This window comes from Patiria miniata, unplaced genomic scaffold (assembly GCF_015706575.1).
Source record: "Patiria miniata isolate m_02_andy unplaced genomic scaffold, ASM1570657v1 HiC_scaffold_17, whole genome shotgun sequence".
Classification (NCBI taxonomy): domain Eukaryota; kingdom Metazoa; phylum Echinodermata; class Asteroidea; order Valvatida; family Asterinidae; genus Patiria; species Patiria miniata.
The window spans coordinates 12,810,559-12,829,731 of NW_024037055.1; the positions used below are offsets into that span (position 1 = coordinate 12,810,559).

A 19,173-nucleotide genomic window follows, 5' to 3' on the forward strand; every position below is an offset into this window, starting at 1 on the left:
TGATTATTTTTAAAAGAATTTCTGTTGGTTTTATTTTATTGGATCTTTTTACCTATGTTTAATCTTAATAGTTAATTGGATCCTCTCTGTATTTTTTTGAATTATTTTTCTAGGTTATACATGTTATATGTTCAACTTTTCATTAAGTTTTCCTACTGATAATTCTACAGGAACTTCATTTGTTGATTGAGAATTTGTTAATGTGCTGAACGTGTACCATCTGCCATCCATTCCATTCGCCATCCATTCCAAACAACTGTTTTAGTTAGTGTGAACTAGCTGTTACAATTTTTTCCTATTTCCCATGAGTCATTTTTGCGTTGAAGGTTTTGGCCACTCCAGCTGGCACCCAATACATGTAATGTACGTCATGGGTTTCCCTCGTTCCATCCCACTTTTTGTGCTTGGCGGAGCTCGTTCTTGACACCAAGACAGCTAGCCAGGGTAAGTCTTTTGCTTGAACCTTGTCATCAATATTTAAGTAGAACTCTTATTTTAATGTGTCTTTGCATCCACTGTTGAGGGCGCTGTGAGGGACATCAGAGCCGATTGAAATTGCCTCAACGTGGTGGAGCTGCTGCACAGGAAATATTGCTTAATTACCAAAGTATTTCCTCAAAAATTACTTTAGAGCCAATCCCAAGCGACAAACGTCAGGTCAGACTTTTGGCTGGTAAAGTGGTACGGGTAATCTGTTTTTTCCAAAAAATAGTTTTGCTACTCCTAGTCCAATAGCACAGTCTGTGCTTAGCAGACCCACGAAAGTTGACTCTGATCTGCTGCCAATTCCATGATTTTATGGATGTAAATTGCTTGTGACTGGTTTCTCTGCTGCTTTTCTGCAATATTTTATTAGCAGATCAAGATTTCCATGTTATATTGTACTCCATTCAGTCGGAGTGTATAATAGTCTGAGCTGATATTGTTTCTAGAACATGTAGAAAAAGCTTGTACATTGTTATTGCTGGTAATTTTCACAAAGAAAGCCACAATGCCCACGGGTATCCGAAATTAGCTGTAGCATTTCAACTGCAACAATATGAACTACTTGGCAGTAAAAGTTGAAGGCAGAGCTTTTCAAGGCAATATTTTGTTCAGAATGAAATGAATTTTCTTCTAAAATATTAAAATCATTTTCTAAAATATCTTTTAAGGTTCAGTTTGACCTGGTTGTAGCTGGTGTACAGATGCACAGGTACCAGTGGAAGGGGCAGATCTTACAGGCAATCAGAATGCAGAGAGGTTGAGTCAGAGGTACAGATGAAGGAAGCTACCAGAGCTAGTCTCCAAACAGGTCTGTCTATTGTCTGTGCATATTACGTGCTGTCAAAGCTAGACTTCACACAGGCCTGACTTTCATTGATACAATCGGTTTCTGTCTGCCACACCTCAAATCACCAAGATAATGGCTGGTGGCACACATGCAAAAACAATCCTCCAATGGAAATACCATTAATTATGGGAATATACAACATTTTTGCTGTAATTTTCAGAGAGGGCTGGATTTGGGGGGTTAGTATTTTATAGCAAATATCGTTTCACTGACTTGTTTGATGTTTTGCGTTCATCGATGTTGGAAAAACCAAGGAAAACAATCATGTTCTAGTAGTCTGGTTCCCTCAAGGGCGGATCCCGAACACAATTTTTTTTTGGGGGGGGGGGGCCAAAAAATTGTTTGTGTCTCCCAAAAAGTGGGTCAAAAAATTACGGCGTGGGGTTCGGAGCCCACTTAAGGGCCCCGAAATTGTTTTGGATTCTCGATGCTCTGTGGTGCATTCTGAGGCAATTTCTGACCACTTTAGCCAATGTTTTTTGAGCAAAAGATAGTGGTGTACTCATTGCCTGCCTTTATTGCGACGTCACATAAAAACAATTGGTTTCGTTTTTTTTTTTTGGGGGGGGGGGGCATGGCCCCCTTTGGCCCCCCCCCCCCTGGATCCGCCCTTGGGTTTCCTGACCCCATTTAAGATGAAACAAAGCAATGTATAGACATCGGGGAATGGTAAGGTAAGGGAATCGGTCTATTGGCTTGTACCCGTTCACAGGTGTGTAATCGATTGCAAAGAAAATGCGGACTAACTAAATATGATACATTTGGAGCAGTATTTTAAAAAAAAAGCACGTTTTTCCAACGCTTGTCGGCCGACAGGTATTGGAAATTGATACAAAAATATGCTTTTCTTGAAAATGTCAGCACACCAGGCGCCACGATTTTACAGGATGCTTTAGACTGTCATTCATTAACAGTTCAGTAATTTCGTGATGACTTGATAGTTTTTTTAAAGGTTTGCAAATGTAGAATTCCCTTTAACAAAGGGTTTTTTTTCAACATGAAAATATATTCCTCCTGCTTATAACTATCCCCTTTAAAAAATCCTTTACAATTGCTGGGAATTTTTTTTTCACATTTCATTTAGTTATTTATTTCAGTTATGGGCAATTCCACACCAAAGTGGACATGACACCAAAAAATTCAAATACATGTGACTTAAACAAATTTGGCATCAAATGAAAGCTAAAAGTCTATATTTTCAAGATTTGAAGTCAGAATTTTATTTTTTATACAAAAAAAATAGGATTATGTACCAAAAAATAGGATTATGTAATAATCCTGTTTTAATCCTAAAAATGTGATAAATAGTGATATGAAAGTATTCTACCAAAACACACACAAAAATATGTACTAATGCCATCAGTTTCTATCATGAGAAAGTATTGGTCTTGAAAAACCGACTAAAACTTGTTTTTAACATTTTGCGTAATTTGCTTCGCTTCAGTGACTTCTAATATTTCAGCCTTCGAAAATGTCCTTCCGTTACCAAAAAAATACATATTTTTAATTTATTTTTAAAACTTGCAGTATGAATGCATTGAAAATTATTGTGCAAAGCAAGTTTAGGTAGGCCTTCAATATGACATTATAACTGACACTGCTGTACTTCTCGTTTTTTAATTACAATTAATTAAATCACGTCCTTCCGTTACCAAATTGGTAACGGAAGGACGGTAACGGAAGGACAAATCGTATTTTTATCGAATGTTACGACATTTGCGCTCATGTTTGAAAAATGAAAATCACTGCAAATACATGCATGTATAATGAGCATTGAAAGGACATTCATGTGACCCACCTTCACAAAAGCGGGATAAGCAGGGCAAGGTGTTTATTACAAAGGAAGGCACAGGCATGTACAACATGTACAATGTACATGTACATATATGCTGATGTACCAGTACTTGTACATGTACATGTATGGAGTTGTTGCAGAAAATCAAATTATAAAGTTGCTGCCATCAGCATTCATGGACAATAGAGAAAGATACGAATTCTGTGAAGCCATTCCAGAAGCAAATTAAGTCAAAAATGAGATGGCAGAAAGTACCGGTACTTTGGGGCACTTTCATTCAATTTACATGTGTAAGACATGTGAGGTGCAATCTTTGACAAATTATGCCCAAGTTAACAATTTCAGTTTGGATGTTTATAAATTAATTGTCACTACTCTAAATCATTGTAATTTGATTTCAGAGTTCAGTTAAAAGCAACACCTAACTGAAGCCATCAGTTCTACCGGTAGATGTTTTTACCTTAAATGTACATGTCGGCTGGTCGCTTACCCCCCCCCCCCCCCCCCACCCCACCCTTTAGGTAAACCACTGAACCTACCGGTATTATTATTAAAAGTTGTTGGTGAACATGTAACCAATAAACTCAAGTGCTCAAAAACTGTGTATTTAAACTTTTAAGGATTGAGGTGATGGGTTTGAAGTCCGTTTCTGTAGTTGTCTTGTGTTCGTGAATTATGTGTTTTGGGTAGTTTTCGTTTTTCTTTTGTTATCATTAATTAGCAGGCTTCTATCTTTATCTCAATAGTTTCTTGGGTATAATTATTTATGCCAGGTCTGCATATTGTTGATTTCACATTCAGTTACACATTTCAGCAATTTGTTTCACTTGTATAGTTAGTGTAAATTCACATTTTGTTCATGCTATAATTGAGTAAACCTTTTGTCCTTCCGTTACCGTCCTTCCGTTACCAAATCATAATCTGCTTAAAACGTTGTAATTATATTACCGAAACACTTCAAGTCAAATGAAAGGCGGTACAGTATAGATAATGCTTCAGGGATTCCATTTCTTACCTTTAAAATATAATTGCCCCATAAAATTCACAGAGTTTACGCAAAACGTGAGTAAGTTGGAAAACCCTTGTCCGTTTTACCGTCCTTCCGTTACCGACCTCATTAAAATTCATAATTCATAAACGGGAGGCATTCATGCCCCCCAAAAGTGTGGATAATGAAAGTAGCATTATAGCAATACAATTTTGACATTTGTTTGCTGTAACTATGAACATTGTCTGTGATACACACATTTGAAATTTTGTTTAATGAGTGAAAACGTCCTTCCGTTACCGTGGAATTGCCCTTATACAAATGTTGCATTTGGTGCAATTGTGCCATAACTGTTATCTAACTTAACACTAAACTTGTCACATGGTCATTAACAGAATCTACCAAAAATTGTTATCTCTGAAAACAGCACTCCAATGCTGTTGACTCATAGATACTTCGCACTCATGTACGGTGGCCCTGAAAGGACATCACACATCAAAATTTCTGTGCAGATTCCTGGGATGTCGCACATTTTATCGCACATTTCTGCAATGTCGCACATTTTATCGCAGAAATCTGCGCAGATTTCTGCGATGTCGCACATTTTATCGCACATTTATGCACTGATTTCTGCAATTTCGCACATTTTTTCGCACATTTCTGCGTTGATTTCTGCGATGTCGCACATTTTATCGCAGAAATCTTCGCCGATTTCTGTGATGTCGCACATTTTATCGCATATTTCTGCGCTGATTTCTGCAATATCGCACATTTCTGCGCCGATTTCTGCGATGTCGCACATTTATCGCAGAAATCTGCGCAGAATTTATCGCAGAAATCGGCGCAGATTTCTGCGATGTCCGGCACGTTTTATCTCACTTTTCTGCGCATATTTCTGCGATGTCGCACATTTTATCGCAGATTTTTTTTCTTCAGCAAGCTAGGTTGTCACCATGGTTGTCACGTGGCGTGCCTCTGAATCTTCATCGGCATTCATTTTGGTGACTTGTTGGTCATCATATAGTAAGGATGGTGATTGACTGTGGGACGAATGTATCGAATGCAAGTGTACGCGCGCGTGTGTAGACAATTAGAGCATGGGTGTGCGAACACGCTTTCGGCACCCGACTACTATCCTCTATGCAAAATTAATATCATGGAGGCCAGAACCCCGACATTCTTAGACCCCTTAGTTCGGCCAAAAAATAGACAGGTGCCAGTGTGTTAAAAAGATGCAGAAATGTACGATAAAATGTGCGACATTGCAGGAATCTGCGCAGAAATCTGTGATAAAATGTGGGACATCGCTGAAATCGGCGCAGAAATTGTGCGATAAAATGTGCGATATTGCAGAAATCGGCACAAAATCTGTGATAAAATGTGCGATATTGCAGAAATCAGCGCAGAAATCTTGATGTGTGATGTCCCTTCAGGGCCACCATACTCATGTCAGCCAACTTAATTATTATATGCAGCTAAAAGATCAAAAGGAAGTTGTGAAGTTCAAAAGGAAGTTGTGAAGATCAAACGGAAGTTGTGAAGATCAATGGGAAGTTGTGAAGATCATAGGGAAGTTATGAAGATCAAAGGGAAGTTGTGAAGATCAAAGGGGAGTTATGAAGATCAAAGGGAAGTTGTGAAGATCAAAGGGGAGTTATGAAGATCAAAGGGAAGTTGTTAAGATCAAAGGGGAGTTATGAAGATCAAAGGGAAGTTGTGAAGATCAAAGGGAGGTTATGAAGATTAAAGGGAAATTGTGAAGATCAAGGGGAAGTTGTGAAGATCAAGGGGAAGTTGTGAAGATCATAGGGAAGTTGTGAAGATCAAAGGGAAGTTATTAAGATCTAAGGGAAGTTGTGAAGATCAAAGGGAAGTTGTGAAGATCATAGGGAAGTTGTGAAGATCAAAGGGAAGTTGTGAAGATCAGAGGGAAGTTGTGAAGATCTTAGGGAAGTTGTGAAGATCAAAGGCAAGTCGTGAAGATCATAGGGAAGTTGTGAAGATCTTAGGGAAGTTGTGAAGATCAAAGGCAAGTCGTGAAGATCATAGGGAAGTTGTGAAGAATTCTGCAACTAAAATCCCAAGCAAGGGGTTGATAAACTTGTCCATAACTTTACCCAGATATTTAATGAGATGACTTATAATTTATAGTGGGCTATTTCCATATGAAGCAATCACAAAGCTGCCTGTTCTTGCATGAATTGTGCATTTTGCAGGATACCTTGTGATTGATCCGTTTAGACCCTGCTCACATAAAGCTCTGCTATTCATCACAATCCATTATTTTTGTTCTACATATTGTACATGTATTGCATTGTGTTAATTCACTGAAGGATCAATAAAACCATGGAGGGGCTAATAGGCTAAAAATCCATGTACAAATGTAGTCCGTTTTCGATGGACGTATTGTGTTGTGCAAATTTATCTGTTGTCTATCCGTGGCGTGCACTTTGAAAATCCATGTGTAAGTATTCTCTGTGCACTTGTCGGACATAAAAGCTCAAATAGCGAGCATGCGGTAGGTTTGCGAGCAAAAAAATTTATTCTCATTTATATTAAGCTTCGGCAAAGTACACATTTTATGAAATAAACATTGACAAGATTTAACTTGAGATATGAATCTTCAGTGCTTTAAAGGAAAATTAAGTAATTTAATTCAACACACCTCGTAGCTTGTCTGAAGATTCACATACAAACTGTTTCCTGTTAAGGCCAACCATTAAAATGTGTCTTTTACCCCACCACTTTATGATTTCTTAAACAAATCCCATGCCGTGCGTATAATCTCATGCGTATTACAAGCGCCATCCGTTTCAAACGCTAACTGCAGTTAGCATACATACAATTTCAATGGACAATGTGCAATACGAATTATACACATGCAAGTATACATGTATATATGCATGTTGCTTTTCGAACAGAAAAACTAGTTAATGTAAGAAATAAAAGAAGAGAAAATATCGGAGACATAGATCTATGAAAAGGAAATAGGATTTGAATTATTTGTAGCTATAGCTAGGACTTTGTGTGCCAATTTTCCCCAAAGTTCTAGCATGCCCTGACATGATGCAAGATGCTGATAATATTTTTATCAACCTTTGATCTCCATATTTGTATACAATCGATGAATGTCAATGCAGTATATTGGCTGCGATAAAAGAACTCAGAGCTGGAGATCATGAGTGCAAAGTCTCTACCTGATGAACACTCACCAGAATTTTATTTCCTTGTTTGTTTAAACAAATTTTGGGAAGATTCCATAGAAATGGTTGTGTAAATTATTCTACAGTATGTAAGCCAACAATTACAGCTAAATTACACACAATGCAAAGTTTGCATAATTGAAGACCAAAATTTCAAATGTGAAATCCAAATAAATGAAAGTTGTTCCAGCAATTAAAACTGTTTTTTTTTTAGGGGACCCAAGATGGTTACAAGCATGAGAAATGTATTTTCCCATTTAAAAAAAATACCTATTAGTTAATGGTATTGCCATCGGATGATTGTTCCGCATGCGCAGTGCTGCCAGCTATTATATGTACCTTTGTGATTTAGCTTGCAATTAAGGTGTGGCCGGCAATTAGACCCGTGAACGTGGACGTTGTATACAACGCCACGTTCTTGTTTCATTTCGAACCTGGCGAAATCGATCCGACATACATAATTCCGTATGGGTGTTGAGTACTCACCTAGAAATCTAAATTTGCCCGTCCGATTGTTTCGGCTGTGTAATTTCGACGAAATTTGCCCATCAGTAAAGACCCATACGAACGTGTAGAAATTAGATTTTAACCTGACCCTGACAAATAACTCCGGACGCGTCTGAGTCGCTTGGACAGATTGACGGCTGTTTCATGTCGCAACCCAGAAAAAAAAAACCCGCAGACGATTGGCTGCTCGGCTCATCTCGTGTACAGTACGTGTGTGCACACACACGCGGGCGCACGTGCGACCGCGTGCGGTGCGGTGAGAGAGGAAAGGACTTGAAACTTGTCTAAAACGATGTCTGTTTTAGCTGCGACAGTAAACAGCCGTCGATTCATACGAAAATAAAACGCAATGCGCATGCGTCAGTTGGGAGAAAATGGCAGCTAGCAGTAGCGGACGGACTTCATGAACCGGGGCCAGAATTTTCCTCAATTTTCGTCAAATGCAAGTTTTGACGTACAAATAGAATTCAAGACAGCTTCATATGTGAGTACTTATTACATGGGCAAAATAACGTCCAGTGTGTGTAACGGAGGGAGTCAGAGGGACACGTTCGCCAGGTTCGAAATGACATAAGAACGTGGCGTAGTTTACAAGCCACGTTCACGGGTCTAGCCGGCAATCAGAAACCAGACTGGATGAAGGTGGCTTCACGCGCGGCAGGTTTCTGACTTATAATTTTGAAACTACTGTGAAATACTAACAAGTGAACTGGGCTCCTGTTAAAAAGGTAAGTATAGCAGAGTATGGATTTTCAAAATCTAAACTATTTTGCTCTAAAGTAAGTGGATTACATGCATACCTCACAATTATGCGTGTCTCTCGACCTTCATGGAACAATGTAACCGTCAAAGTTTTTACCACAGATGGGCCGGAGGGGGGGACTAAAGTTCCACAACTAAAGATGAGCAATATGCAAATCATGCTTGTACATGTATAAGGCTCATCCACAATTACCAGGAGTTGCTGCATTGTCCACAGGTGCCCTGATCTCAGTTTTTATGTATCAACAGTTATAAAAATGTGAGGTATACAATTAATATTAATATGCACACATTTCCCTTACATTTTGCAAGTAAAAGGTTATAAAGGGTTGTGAAACATTGGGTTTCTGACGCTCGTTTTGATCAGCTAACATCATAATGTGAGGGAGACAAATCACACCAGAGGAAAGCCCTCCTGTTTTGACCCCGCCCAGTCCGAAACCAACTTTTTATGAATACTGCCCTCTACAGTGGTCAATGACCAATACAAGGAAATGGGAACATGTAGTCTATATGGCTAATTACAGTACACAAGGTAAATGAATCAAATTAGGTTTTTGCCCTTCACCGACGTTTTTTTTTTTTTGCGTCGGGGTGATATAAATCAAATTAGGTTTTGCCCTTCAGCGACGTTTTTAAACACTGTATACTCAATGTGTTACCTCCCGAGTGAAAGTTGGAAAAAAAACACTCGGGTGGGACTCGAACCCACGACCTCCTGCTTTCTAGTGCAGATGTCTTACCACTCGACCACCGAGCTAACGGGATCGGTTGGCCGGTTCGAATCTGATGTACATAGCAGCGGGTACCGCATCAACTATTATAAGATGGAATTTTGCGTCGGGGTGATATAAATCAAATTAGGTTTTTGCCCTTCAGCGACGTTTTTAAACACTGTATACTCAGTGTGTTACCTCCCGAGTGAAAGTTGGAAAAAAATCACTCAGGTGGGACTCGAACCCACGACCTCCTGCTTTCTAGTGCAGATGTCTTACCACTCAACCACCCAGCTAACGGGATCGGTTGGCCGGTTCGAATCTGATGTACATGCATGTACATAGCAGCGGGTACCGCATAAACTATTATAAGATGGAATTTTGCGTCGGGGTGATATAAATCAAATTATTTTGCCCTTCCCCGACGTTTTTAAACACTGTATACTCAGTGTGTTACCTCCCGAGTGAAAGTTGGGTAAATGACAAGGTAAATGATATCATTTGATATAAAAAATGCCAAGCAAAGATCAATTGCAAATGGCTCAATTCTTCCATCAGATATCATCAAAATGGCTGAGCAAGAAGAGATGATGCCAACACAAGATGCTGAGAGACAGGAGCAGGTTGCTGATGGAGACTGTGCAGAGACTCGGGACCAAGCACTGGCCTTGAGTAGACGAGGCAACCAGGACCAGACAACAGGTGAGCAGTAAACCCTGGCTGTAAGCAAACCATATGCACGTTGATTCCTGGAGACATTTCACTGTTGACTTGTTCACGCTTTACAGTTTGTATGAAAATTAAAATGCAAAGGAATTGTTCAAGTTAAGAAATGTGTATTGAAGTGCAAGGGGCTATTCATTTTCTTTACTTCTTTACTTCATTGATTTTTTTTGGCAGGAATTTATTGTAATAATTTGTTATTTTAAATGGTTATGATGAGTGCAGTGGTAAGAATAATTCCATCTGTCACCTCATGAAACTATTCTTTATTTTACACGAATGTGAAACATTCATTATTTGTTTATACAACGCCTGAATAAATCCTTGTCTTCTGATTTGTTAGAGCCATCAGAGCCATGTTGCACTGCTACCACTAGTGTGACCGTGGAACGGAACTTCTATTTTTGCGGTGTAGCCAGGCCGTGTGGGTTGGGATGATTAATCCAATAAGTCATGTGATTAATAACCCACCAATCAGATGAAGGGGATTTATTCAGGTGTTGTATTATAAGAGACATTTTATTCCCATTTTCCGGACCTGATCCCAGTTGCAGCAGTCGATCAATTGCAGCAGTCAGTGCAGCAGATATCAAAAGGTAGAAAACAACAAATAATTAATGATACACAATCTCTTTTCATGCATCCACTCCTATTTGCTTATTTCTGGATCAGTGTAATTTATTGCATGTTTGATTGAAATGGGTTTCTGGTGAAGCTTTCAAGATAATAAGTCAAAGTGGTAGCAGGACCTAAATATTGTTGAATCATGAGCATAAACAAGGCAAATAGTTTGTCTGTTGTTTGTGTTGTGAAGCATAGGCTGCATCCGAATCAGCTGTCTAGAGCTCGGTCTAGGTCTGCGCCCATTGATGTACAGTGATGTAGTTGCTGCCATCGAATATTAGCCAGTTGGCAACTTACTGCAAATTTGTACAGTTCATCAAAGCAGAGACCTTGTGTTGCTTTACCAACCATTGGCCTCAACTAGGGATGCGTTACTGCAACAAAATGAAATCGTTTATAAAAAATAATTTGAATAAATACATGCACCTGCATTATGTAGCACACTTGCAAATTGTAAGCATTAACCCTCCTAGTCTTCTTCACTTTGGCTGGTACAGTTATCACCCCTACTTCAAATTTGTTTGCTTTGTGTCGGTTTGGATAACACTTCAAATTACAGCACAATTGTTGTGTGTGGTGAAGCTTATTTTAGGCAAGAATGTAGATTCTGTCACGCTTCATGGATGTTGACACAGAGCTGTGTTTTTGTGAAGTGACTATTATATTTGTGTGCATGTATATGACACAGTTACTTTTAAACTTCACATCCCTTCACTTGAAACTGACTTTCAGGGTTTTAAAGGGTTGACTTCCCACGAGGAGGGTCAATTCCCTAATAAATGATAATATGCTTGTCTCCTTTTTTGACAATAAACAATTATCCTTCTCGTATTTGTTTTGATTGAAGATGATGCACATGCATCACACCACTCTGGTCATCCATCAGTTGACATATCAGAGAATCCACCAAGTACATCACAGCAACCACCAACACGGCATGTGGCCTCAGGTGCACAAGGTAATTATCAATGAATGTACCAACTCCAAACCAGATGTCAATGTATTCATTCCTTACAGACTAGAGAAACACTTGTACAGGGTGAGTAAAATAAAGCGGAACCCAAACCCCCCAAAATATATTTCATTTTCAAAAAATATGTAGCACCAAACATAATAATGACTGGAAAGACAATAGATGAAAAACTTACTGAAATTGCTCACTCCGTTCAAAGAATATCACCATTTAAACGTAATGACCCTAAACCTGTTTTGTCCAAAAAGCAGTTTATTGTGTATTCTGACTGTTTGGAACAACAAAGAAAATAACAGAGAATACTTGTGTCAACAACTGCAGTACACAATATCTTTATTAACAACCCTTGTTAGGCAAACAATCTGATAATTGTTAAAATCCACTTTTTTTTTATTGAAAGATGGGCCTTCAAAAGGACTTTGTTGAATATTTTTAACTTTAAACTGAGGTTTTATCGCTGGTGTTGTTGAAGACAATTGTGACGACGATTCTTGAAATTACATTTTTGGAAGAAAGAGGTTTTTGGGTCATTGTGTTTAAATGGTGATTTTTTTTTAATAGATTGAGCAATTTCAGTAATCTTTTCATCTAATAGTAGTTTATGAAATTGGCTTTCCAGTCATTATTATTTTTGGTGAGCAAATTTTTTAAATATGTAATATTTTTTGACTCACCCTGTGGTTGCTTGTAGTCAATTGATAACCTTGCTGGGGAGTGGAGATGCATTTAATGACCACCCTCCCCCTCCCCACGTCACCTGAAGATGTTTTGATACAGCCTGGTGTGGTATGTCATGTACTTCTTTGTCTATGAACGGTCAGATTGCAAAAAAAACAAACATTTGTCTTCCAAGAACAGACGACAAGTACAGATGGAATCAAGCACACGCATGCATCATTTTGTCGGTCGTTTTTTTTAACGATGGTGTTATTCCTGCTTCTGATTGTAGATTCCCCACAACGAACTGGAACCATCGGAACCATCGGCACAATCAGTGGCAGTTACAGTCCTGTCATTGTTGGTTCAAATGCCGTTAATATTACTTACAACTTACAAGGTAAATAATAACCTTGTTCGTTAAGATGGAAGTAATTTGATATGAAATGTCAATATCTATATATATATTTTTTCCTTTTTTTTGGGGGGGGGGGAGACTCAAATCCTCGAGCGAGAGTCACCAATTATCTTTGGTACAACTATAAACCAAGTCAAAATATGGTTGACACAATGGAGGGTGCTTTATATAGCGGTTAAGTCTTGTAATTTTTTGGAATGATTAAGTTTTTAAATAATAACAGGCATTTATATAGCGCTTTTCAACGGGGTATCCCTTTACAATTATTATTACCTTCTCAATTCCCTGGGGAGCATACGCGGCTGGTAGGCAGCCATTTCGGTGCTCTTGGCCGTAATCAACCTCACACAGTAACCATCTCTGCCCACACAGGTACCCATCTACTCCTGGGCGGAGTGAAACACTGAGTGACAAAGCGCCTTGCTCAAGGTCACATGCACCATGACCCTATGCTGGCCAGGCAGACCACAAATTCAATGCTCCAGACCACTAGGCTTATATATTTGTGCCACATTTGAAAAAGGCTTGACCTAAGTCCCACATTATTTTTGCATTTATCAGGCTTTCAAGTATTTCTATTTTTCCTATTTTTTCCAATTTTTTTTTTACCTTTCTCCGACTTTTCCAAGTTTTTCTTAAAAATTCCTACTTTTCCCCCACTTTTTTATGTCCCACAACTCCGAAAAATGAAATCTCACTGAACATTTTTCATAACAGTGTTACACACTGTCATATGTAAATCACACAATGAACTGAATGAAGGGCTTGGGCGCAGGAGTACTGCAACTGTACTTACAAGAGCTTAGTTGAGGATGGAGCGCATGTGTTGTGAGTACAGAACATGCCAATTGAGGCTTATGATGCTGTGGACATGGGCGAGTATCAATGAAAACTACTCCTGAAAGCCCACAAAAGTCCTACTTTAGGCCCCCCCCCCCCCCAAAAAAAAATAGTCGGTCTCTGGTCAGACCGAAGTTCCGGAATTGATGCAGCGACGCTTTTTTTTATAATTTTTTTTATGTGGTTTTTTTTTTTCAAGCTTGTATTGTACAGACAAGGTGGGTATTATTTTGCTTTTTTGTGTCCTCATTATACATTGGTGTCCTCCATAATTTGCCTTGGTGTCCTTTATCATTTGTCTTGGTTCAATTTCCCCATTCCTTGGAGCTCCTTGGTACAAACATTTGAGGAGGCGCGGCAATAGAGGGCGCTGTTGTAGCTTCCATGTTAATTTGAAGAAAAAAAAAAGGTTGACGCGCATGATTAAAATCGACACGCGCGCTGACCAGAGACCGAGTATTTTTTTTTTTGGCCTTGTCCTGGTTTTGTCCTCCAAAGTCCCTTTTCTGTCCTGTTTTGGTTTCCTTTATTTTGAGCTTCTTTTCTTCTCATGTTTTCCTGGGTCTGCTTGAAAGCTTGATTTATGCATGAATGAGTGGAATAATGGGTTGTTTTGGGAAAAATGAATAATCATGGTTGGTAACGTGAGCTGTAGGGCAAAGCAAAAAAAATGGGTTCGTACATTGCGATTGACTTCAACTTATGTTCAATCAGAATTGAAGTAACCAGAGATGGTGGATGCACTTTCTGGTGCATGCATCCACTCCTGGATAGGGCTGGAAAAATGACTTCTGCTTCTGGTTACCAACTGACCCTAAATTTTACGACCGACCCTAATATTTTTTATTTGTGCAAATAAAAATAATTTTAGCAATACTCACATGACGTTCACACGAAGCGTGCACGTGGTTGCTAGTGTTTGTCGGTTAAGTGTGTGACATCACGTGGCTGCAATCAGCTGAATGAGAACGTGTCGCGAATGCTGATTTCGGGCACAATTCAAAACATGACTCTGCAACTTCAAGAAAATTGAGATCATAGAATATTGCTTTCTCGGAACATACAGTATTCACTGAGCTAAAATTTCATAAGCACCTTCTTAAGATTTGAGCACTTTTGTTGTTTCAAACGAAAAAAAAATGCACAAATAACAAATGATATACTCTACCTTACATGTAAGTCAATGCATTCATTACTCATTTCAATTTATTGCTTGGATGCCACAATGCATTGTTTAATTAAGTCAATCAACTGTTTACTCATTTCAATATTTTAGGATGCAGCGCACCCAAAAAGATGAAGCTTGACAGTCCAGCCCAAGATGCTGCTGATTGCTGTCAAAAGGACCTGAAATGGTACTACAGGATGACAGGTAGCTTTGTGGATTTGATTCCATGGTTCGGTGATGACAGGAAACATATCTTGGACATCTACACAAAGTTACAGTTAATACTTGGTAAGGACAAAGTCATGCTGACATCATATGATGATATATTACTACTTAAGACAAAAGAGGGAGAACTGATCCCAATAGCAGTTTTAACTGGGTTGGCTGGTAGAGGAAAGACCACACTTTTTAACAAAATTGCATATGATTGGGCAGTTGGTTCTAGTCAGGTACTACAGAAGTATAAACTTGTCTTCCTGTTGAAAATGCACGCACTGGAGCAGAGTTCAGATCTTGTTGATGCAGTTTTTGACCAACTCTTGGCTAAAGATGTAAGTATTGATAGAGGTGCCCTGGACATGTTTATCAAGAACAGTCCTGGAAAAGTCCTTGTTTTACTAGATGGCTTTGATGAGCTCATGACTACCTCCTTGTGTGAATCCTCGTTTGGTTCCATCCTGGAGATCCTTAATGGAAAGATGTTGAGGGGTTGTACTGTACTTGTCAGCACCCGCCCCTCACACTTAGACAGACTTGTATCAGAGGAACTTGTTCAGGAACCATTCACACATGTCGAGGTCATGGGTTTCAGTGGGAAAAATGTCACTGAGTATGTTAATAATTTTTACACAGCTGAACCTGTCAAGGGCAAGGGACTTCTTAAAAAGATTAGATCGTCAGGCCTTCTGTCAGCTTTAGCTGCAAGTCCAATGCTTCTTCTTTTGATGTGTGTACTGTGGAGAGAAGACTGCACACTCCCAGAAACAATGTCACTTCTGTATCGTAATGGAGTTCTCTACATCTTCAAAAGAAAAACATTGGACTCAAAAGATGAATCACATGTACAAAAAATTGTGATTGAAATTGGCAAGGTTGCGTTGCATGGTCTTCTTTCTCCAGATCAGTCACTCTCTTTCAAAGAAAGTGACTTTGAGTCGAGTGTGCTTAAGGAGGCTCTGAAAGCAGGTATTCTGACCAGACAGACAGACCGCAAGGGACTACAGACTCACAACTGTATTCAGTTTATTCACAAGACATTCCAGGAGTTCTCTGCTGCTGCTTACTTGCAAAGCTTGTTAGAAGCAGAGCCAGAGGAATTTCAGAAGATTTTGAAGGAAATTATGTCAAAGGGTGCAAGGACGTTTGAGTATCTGCTGCGCTTTTGTTGTGGTGACAATGAGGCATGTACATATGAGATTATGAAGGAATTTCAGTTGACGTATCCGAAGAAGTTGTCATTCAAATCAAAGATGGGTCAGTTGGCACTTCATTGTTTCTATGAAGGTCATTCCAAACGTTTGCCTCCAGAGGAATTCATACATTCATTCATAACAGATGAAATTTACATTCATAGGTTTGACATGGATTGTCTGAACTCAGTCAGATACTTTTTGAAATGTGTTGCTGAACAGACAAAAGACAGAGGAAATACTTACCTTGCTAAGGTACATAAATTACATGTACACTTTTGTCAATGGACATGGTTTATTGAGGAGTTAGCTGTTATCTTGTGTGCAATGACAAATCTTCGTGATGTAAGTTTCATGAACAATGCAGATACTGCTAAGTTGCTCAGGCATCTACCCAACTTGGTACCTAAATTGCGTCTTTCTGGTAATGACCTGGGTGGTACAGCAGCATCATGGTGCATGCATTTGAAGCAGTTGAAGTCCCTCAAGGAGCTGGTCTTGAGTAACTGCTCATTGAATGGACAGGACATCAAACAAATTGTTGAATCACTCGGGGATCTACCCAACTTGGTTGAATTGAGTCTTCGGCTAAATGATAACCTGGGTAGCACAGCAGCATTATGGTGCACGCATTTGAAGCAGTTGAAGTCCCTCACAAAGCTGGGCTTGGGTAGCTGCTCATTGAACGGACAGGACATCAAACATGTTGCTGAGTCACTCCGGGATCTAACCAACTTGGGTGAATTGGATCTTTTTCGTAATAACCTTGGTGGTACAGCATTATGGTGCACGCATTTGAAGCAGTTGAAGTCCCTCACAAAGCTGGGCTTGGGTAGCTGCTCATTGAACGGACAGGACATCAAACATGTTGCTGAGTCACTCCGGGATCTAACCAACTTGGGTGAATTGGATCTTTCTGGTAATAACCTGGGTGGTACAGCAGCATCATGGTGCATGCATTTGAAGCAGTTAAAGTCCCTCACAAAGCTGGGCTTGCGAGGCTGCTCATTGAATGGACAGGACATCAAACATGTTGCTGAGTCACTCAGGGATCTACCCAACTTGGGTGAATTGGATCTTTCTTATAATAACCTGGGTGGTACAGCAGCATTGTGGTGCATGCATTTGAAGCAGTTGAAATCCCTCACAACGCTGTGCTTGGGTGAATGCTCATTGAATGGACAGGACATCAAACATGTTGCTGAGTCACTCAGGGATCTACCCAACTTGGCTGAATTGATTCTTCATCGTAATAACCTGGGTGGTACAGCAGCATTGTGGTGCATGGAGGTAAAGCAGCTGCTGCACCTTCAGAGGCTGTACCTCATGGGCTGTCGCCTGACAGAGGAAGACAAGAACCATATTGATGAGTCACTGAGTGACCTGAAGAAGAATGGGTTAGTCATTAGGACATACCGTTAATTTCAGCGATTAAAATCCTGATTTAAATCGCATCATTTTTTTTTTAAACTGTTCCGAATTTTTCACCACAGTTGTTCCGCATTTTTTTTATAAATGATTACACACCTGTGAAGGGGTACAAGCCTGCCAGACTGATTCGCTGACCTTTCCCCAAAGTCTATACATTTCTCTGTTTCATCTTAAGGGGTCAGGGAACCAGACTACAAGAACATGATTGGTTTTCTTGGTTTTTCCCGCATCTACAAGCCCAAAACGTGAACAAAGTCAGATGAACAATATTTGCTATAACATACTAATCCTCCAAATCCATTTATTTCTGAAAATTGTAGCAAAAGCAAATGTTGTACATTCCCTTTAAAGACAGCACACTCACGCTTGCTTTAATCATTCCTAATTGATCTGTTTACAGTAATATTGTGAATCAACTGTGCTGGTGTACATGTAGGCTTACCTGAACCATCTCAAGGTGTATTTAAGTCCCAATCGATAGCATTTATTACTAAAATTTCTCCACAACATTTTTAGATTAAGTTTTATAGGCCATCAGCCTGGGGGTTTGGTCGGTATCAAATGAGGGGAATAATGCTCATTGTGATTTTTGGTAAGGTATGCACTCCTGTAGTTGGAAAATATGTGAAAGCAATTGCAGCGGTGGCAGCTTTTTGGGTGCTATCACGTTAAAAAAACACTGCGGCCAGTACATGCTTGTTACCATGTACATGTTTAATTAATCCGGTAACAAGCATATTGGCCGCAATTTTGAAAAAAAAAAATTATAAGTGATCACACCCAAAAAACTGCCACCGCTCACACTGCAAAGCTATCACACATTTTCCAACTCTAGATTTGCTTACCTTGCCAAAGATCGCTATGAACACTGCTCCTTTTGATCATTTGATACCGGTGGCCCAATTTTTGGACCGAAGCTGATAGCCTATTATATAATACCTTTTAAAGGTGCAAGGCCTGATTTCTGTTCTCCACCTTGTATGAAGGACCTTCAATCAAACACTATATTAGTTAAACAAGGATCAGTGCTGCCAGTTTTGAAATAAAAAACATTTTCATGAAACAAACATGCCAATGAAGAACTGTTCTCATACAGGGTGAGTCAACAAAATCCGAACCCAAAACCCCAAAAATATATTTCATATTCAAAAACATATGTAGCACCAACAATAATGATGACTGGAAAGCCAATTTCATAAGCTACTTTTAGATGAAAAAAAATACTGAAATTGCTCAATCCGTTCAAAGAATATCACGGTTTTCATATATATCCACAAACAACATATCTCAGCTGTATCAATCAAGCTATGCACCTTTAACGTGTCTTCAGTATTAATGTACCATTGACCAAGTGAGGTAGACTGCATGTAGATGAAATCAAGTGATTTTTTAAACCACTGATTCAATAGAATTGTTTCAAAAGCATGCATTTATCAATTTATTGAGTTTTGTGGGTGATAGGTATTATAGGAACCTGTAAACTCCTTAGTTATGGGTGTAAGGGTGCATGGGGAGATTAAGACACATTTTTTAGACAAATCAATATTTTGAAAGTTAAACAAATACAAAAAATCTGAATTAAATAAAATAAAATTGATGTATTTTTTTTAAAATAAAAAATATCGC

General features: G+C 39.1%; 1 protein-coding gene and 1 long non-coding RNA gene across 5 annotated transcripts; one reads left to right on the forward strand and one right to left on the reverse strand.

The window, feature by feature from the left end:
- Nucleotides 1-1,155: 1,155 nt before the first annotated feature.
- On the forward strand, nucleotides 1,156-17,684 carry LOC119723872 (NLR family CARD domain-containing protein 4-like). Of its 4 annotated transcripts, none has more exons than XM_038194756.1 (6): nucleotides 1,156-1,294; nucleotides 9,863-10,006; nucleotides 10,576-10,623; nucleotides 11,499-11,609; nucleotides 12,574-12,681; nucleotides 14,816-17,684. In XM_038194756.1, exons 1-6 carry the CDS (start codon nucleotides 1,261-1,263, stop codon nucleotides 17,536-17,538), a joined length of 3,168 nt encoding a protein of 1,055 aa, XP_038050684.1. In that variant the 5' UTR covers nucleotides 1,156-1,260; the 3' UTR covers nucleotides 17,539-17,684. The 4 variants fall into 4 exon arrangements, with proteins under 4 accessions (XP_038050684.1, XP_038050688.1, XP_038050686.1 ...); XM_038194757.1 differs by lacking the exon at nucleotides 1,156-1,294 and adding an exon at nucleotides 8,380-8,554; XM_038194760.1 differs by lacking the exon at nucleotides 12,574-12,681.
- On the reverse strand, nucleotides 10,614-14,495 carry LOC119723874. The gene is made up of 3 exons (XR_005270594.1): nucleotides 14,421-14,495; nucleotides 12,299-12,431; nucleotides 10,614-11,025 (listed from the first exon to the last, which is right to left on the reverse strand). It is a non-coding gene; the product is annotated as an uncharacterized LOC119723874 (long non-coding RNA).
- Nucleotides 17,685-19,173: the final 1,489 nt, after the last annotated feature.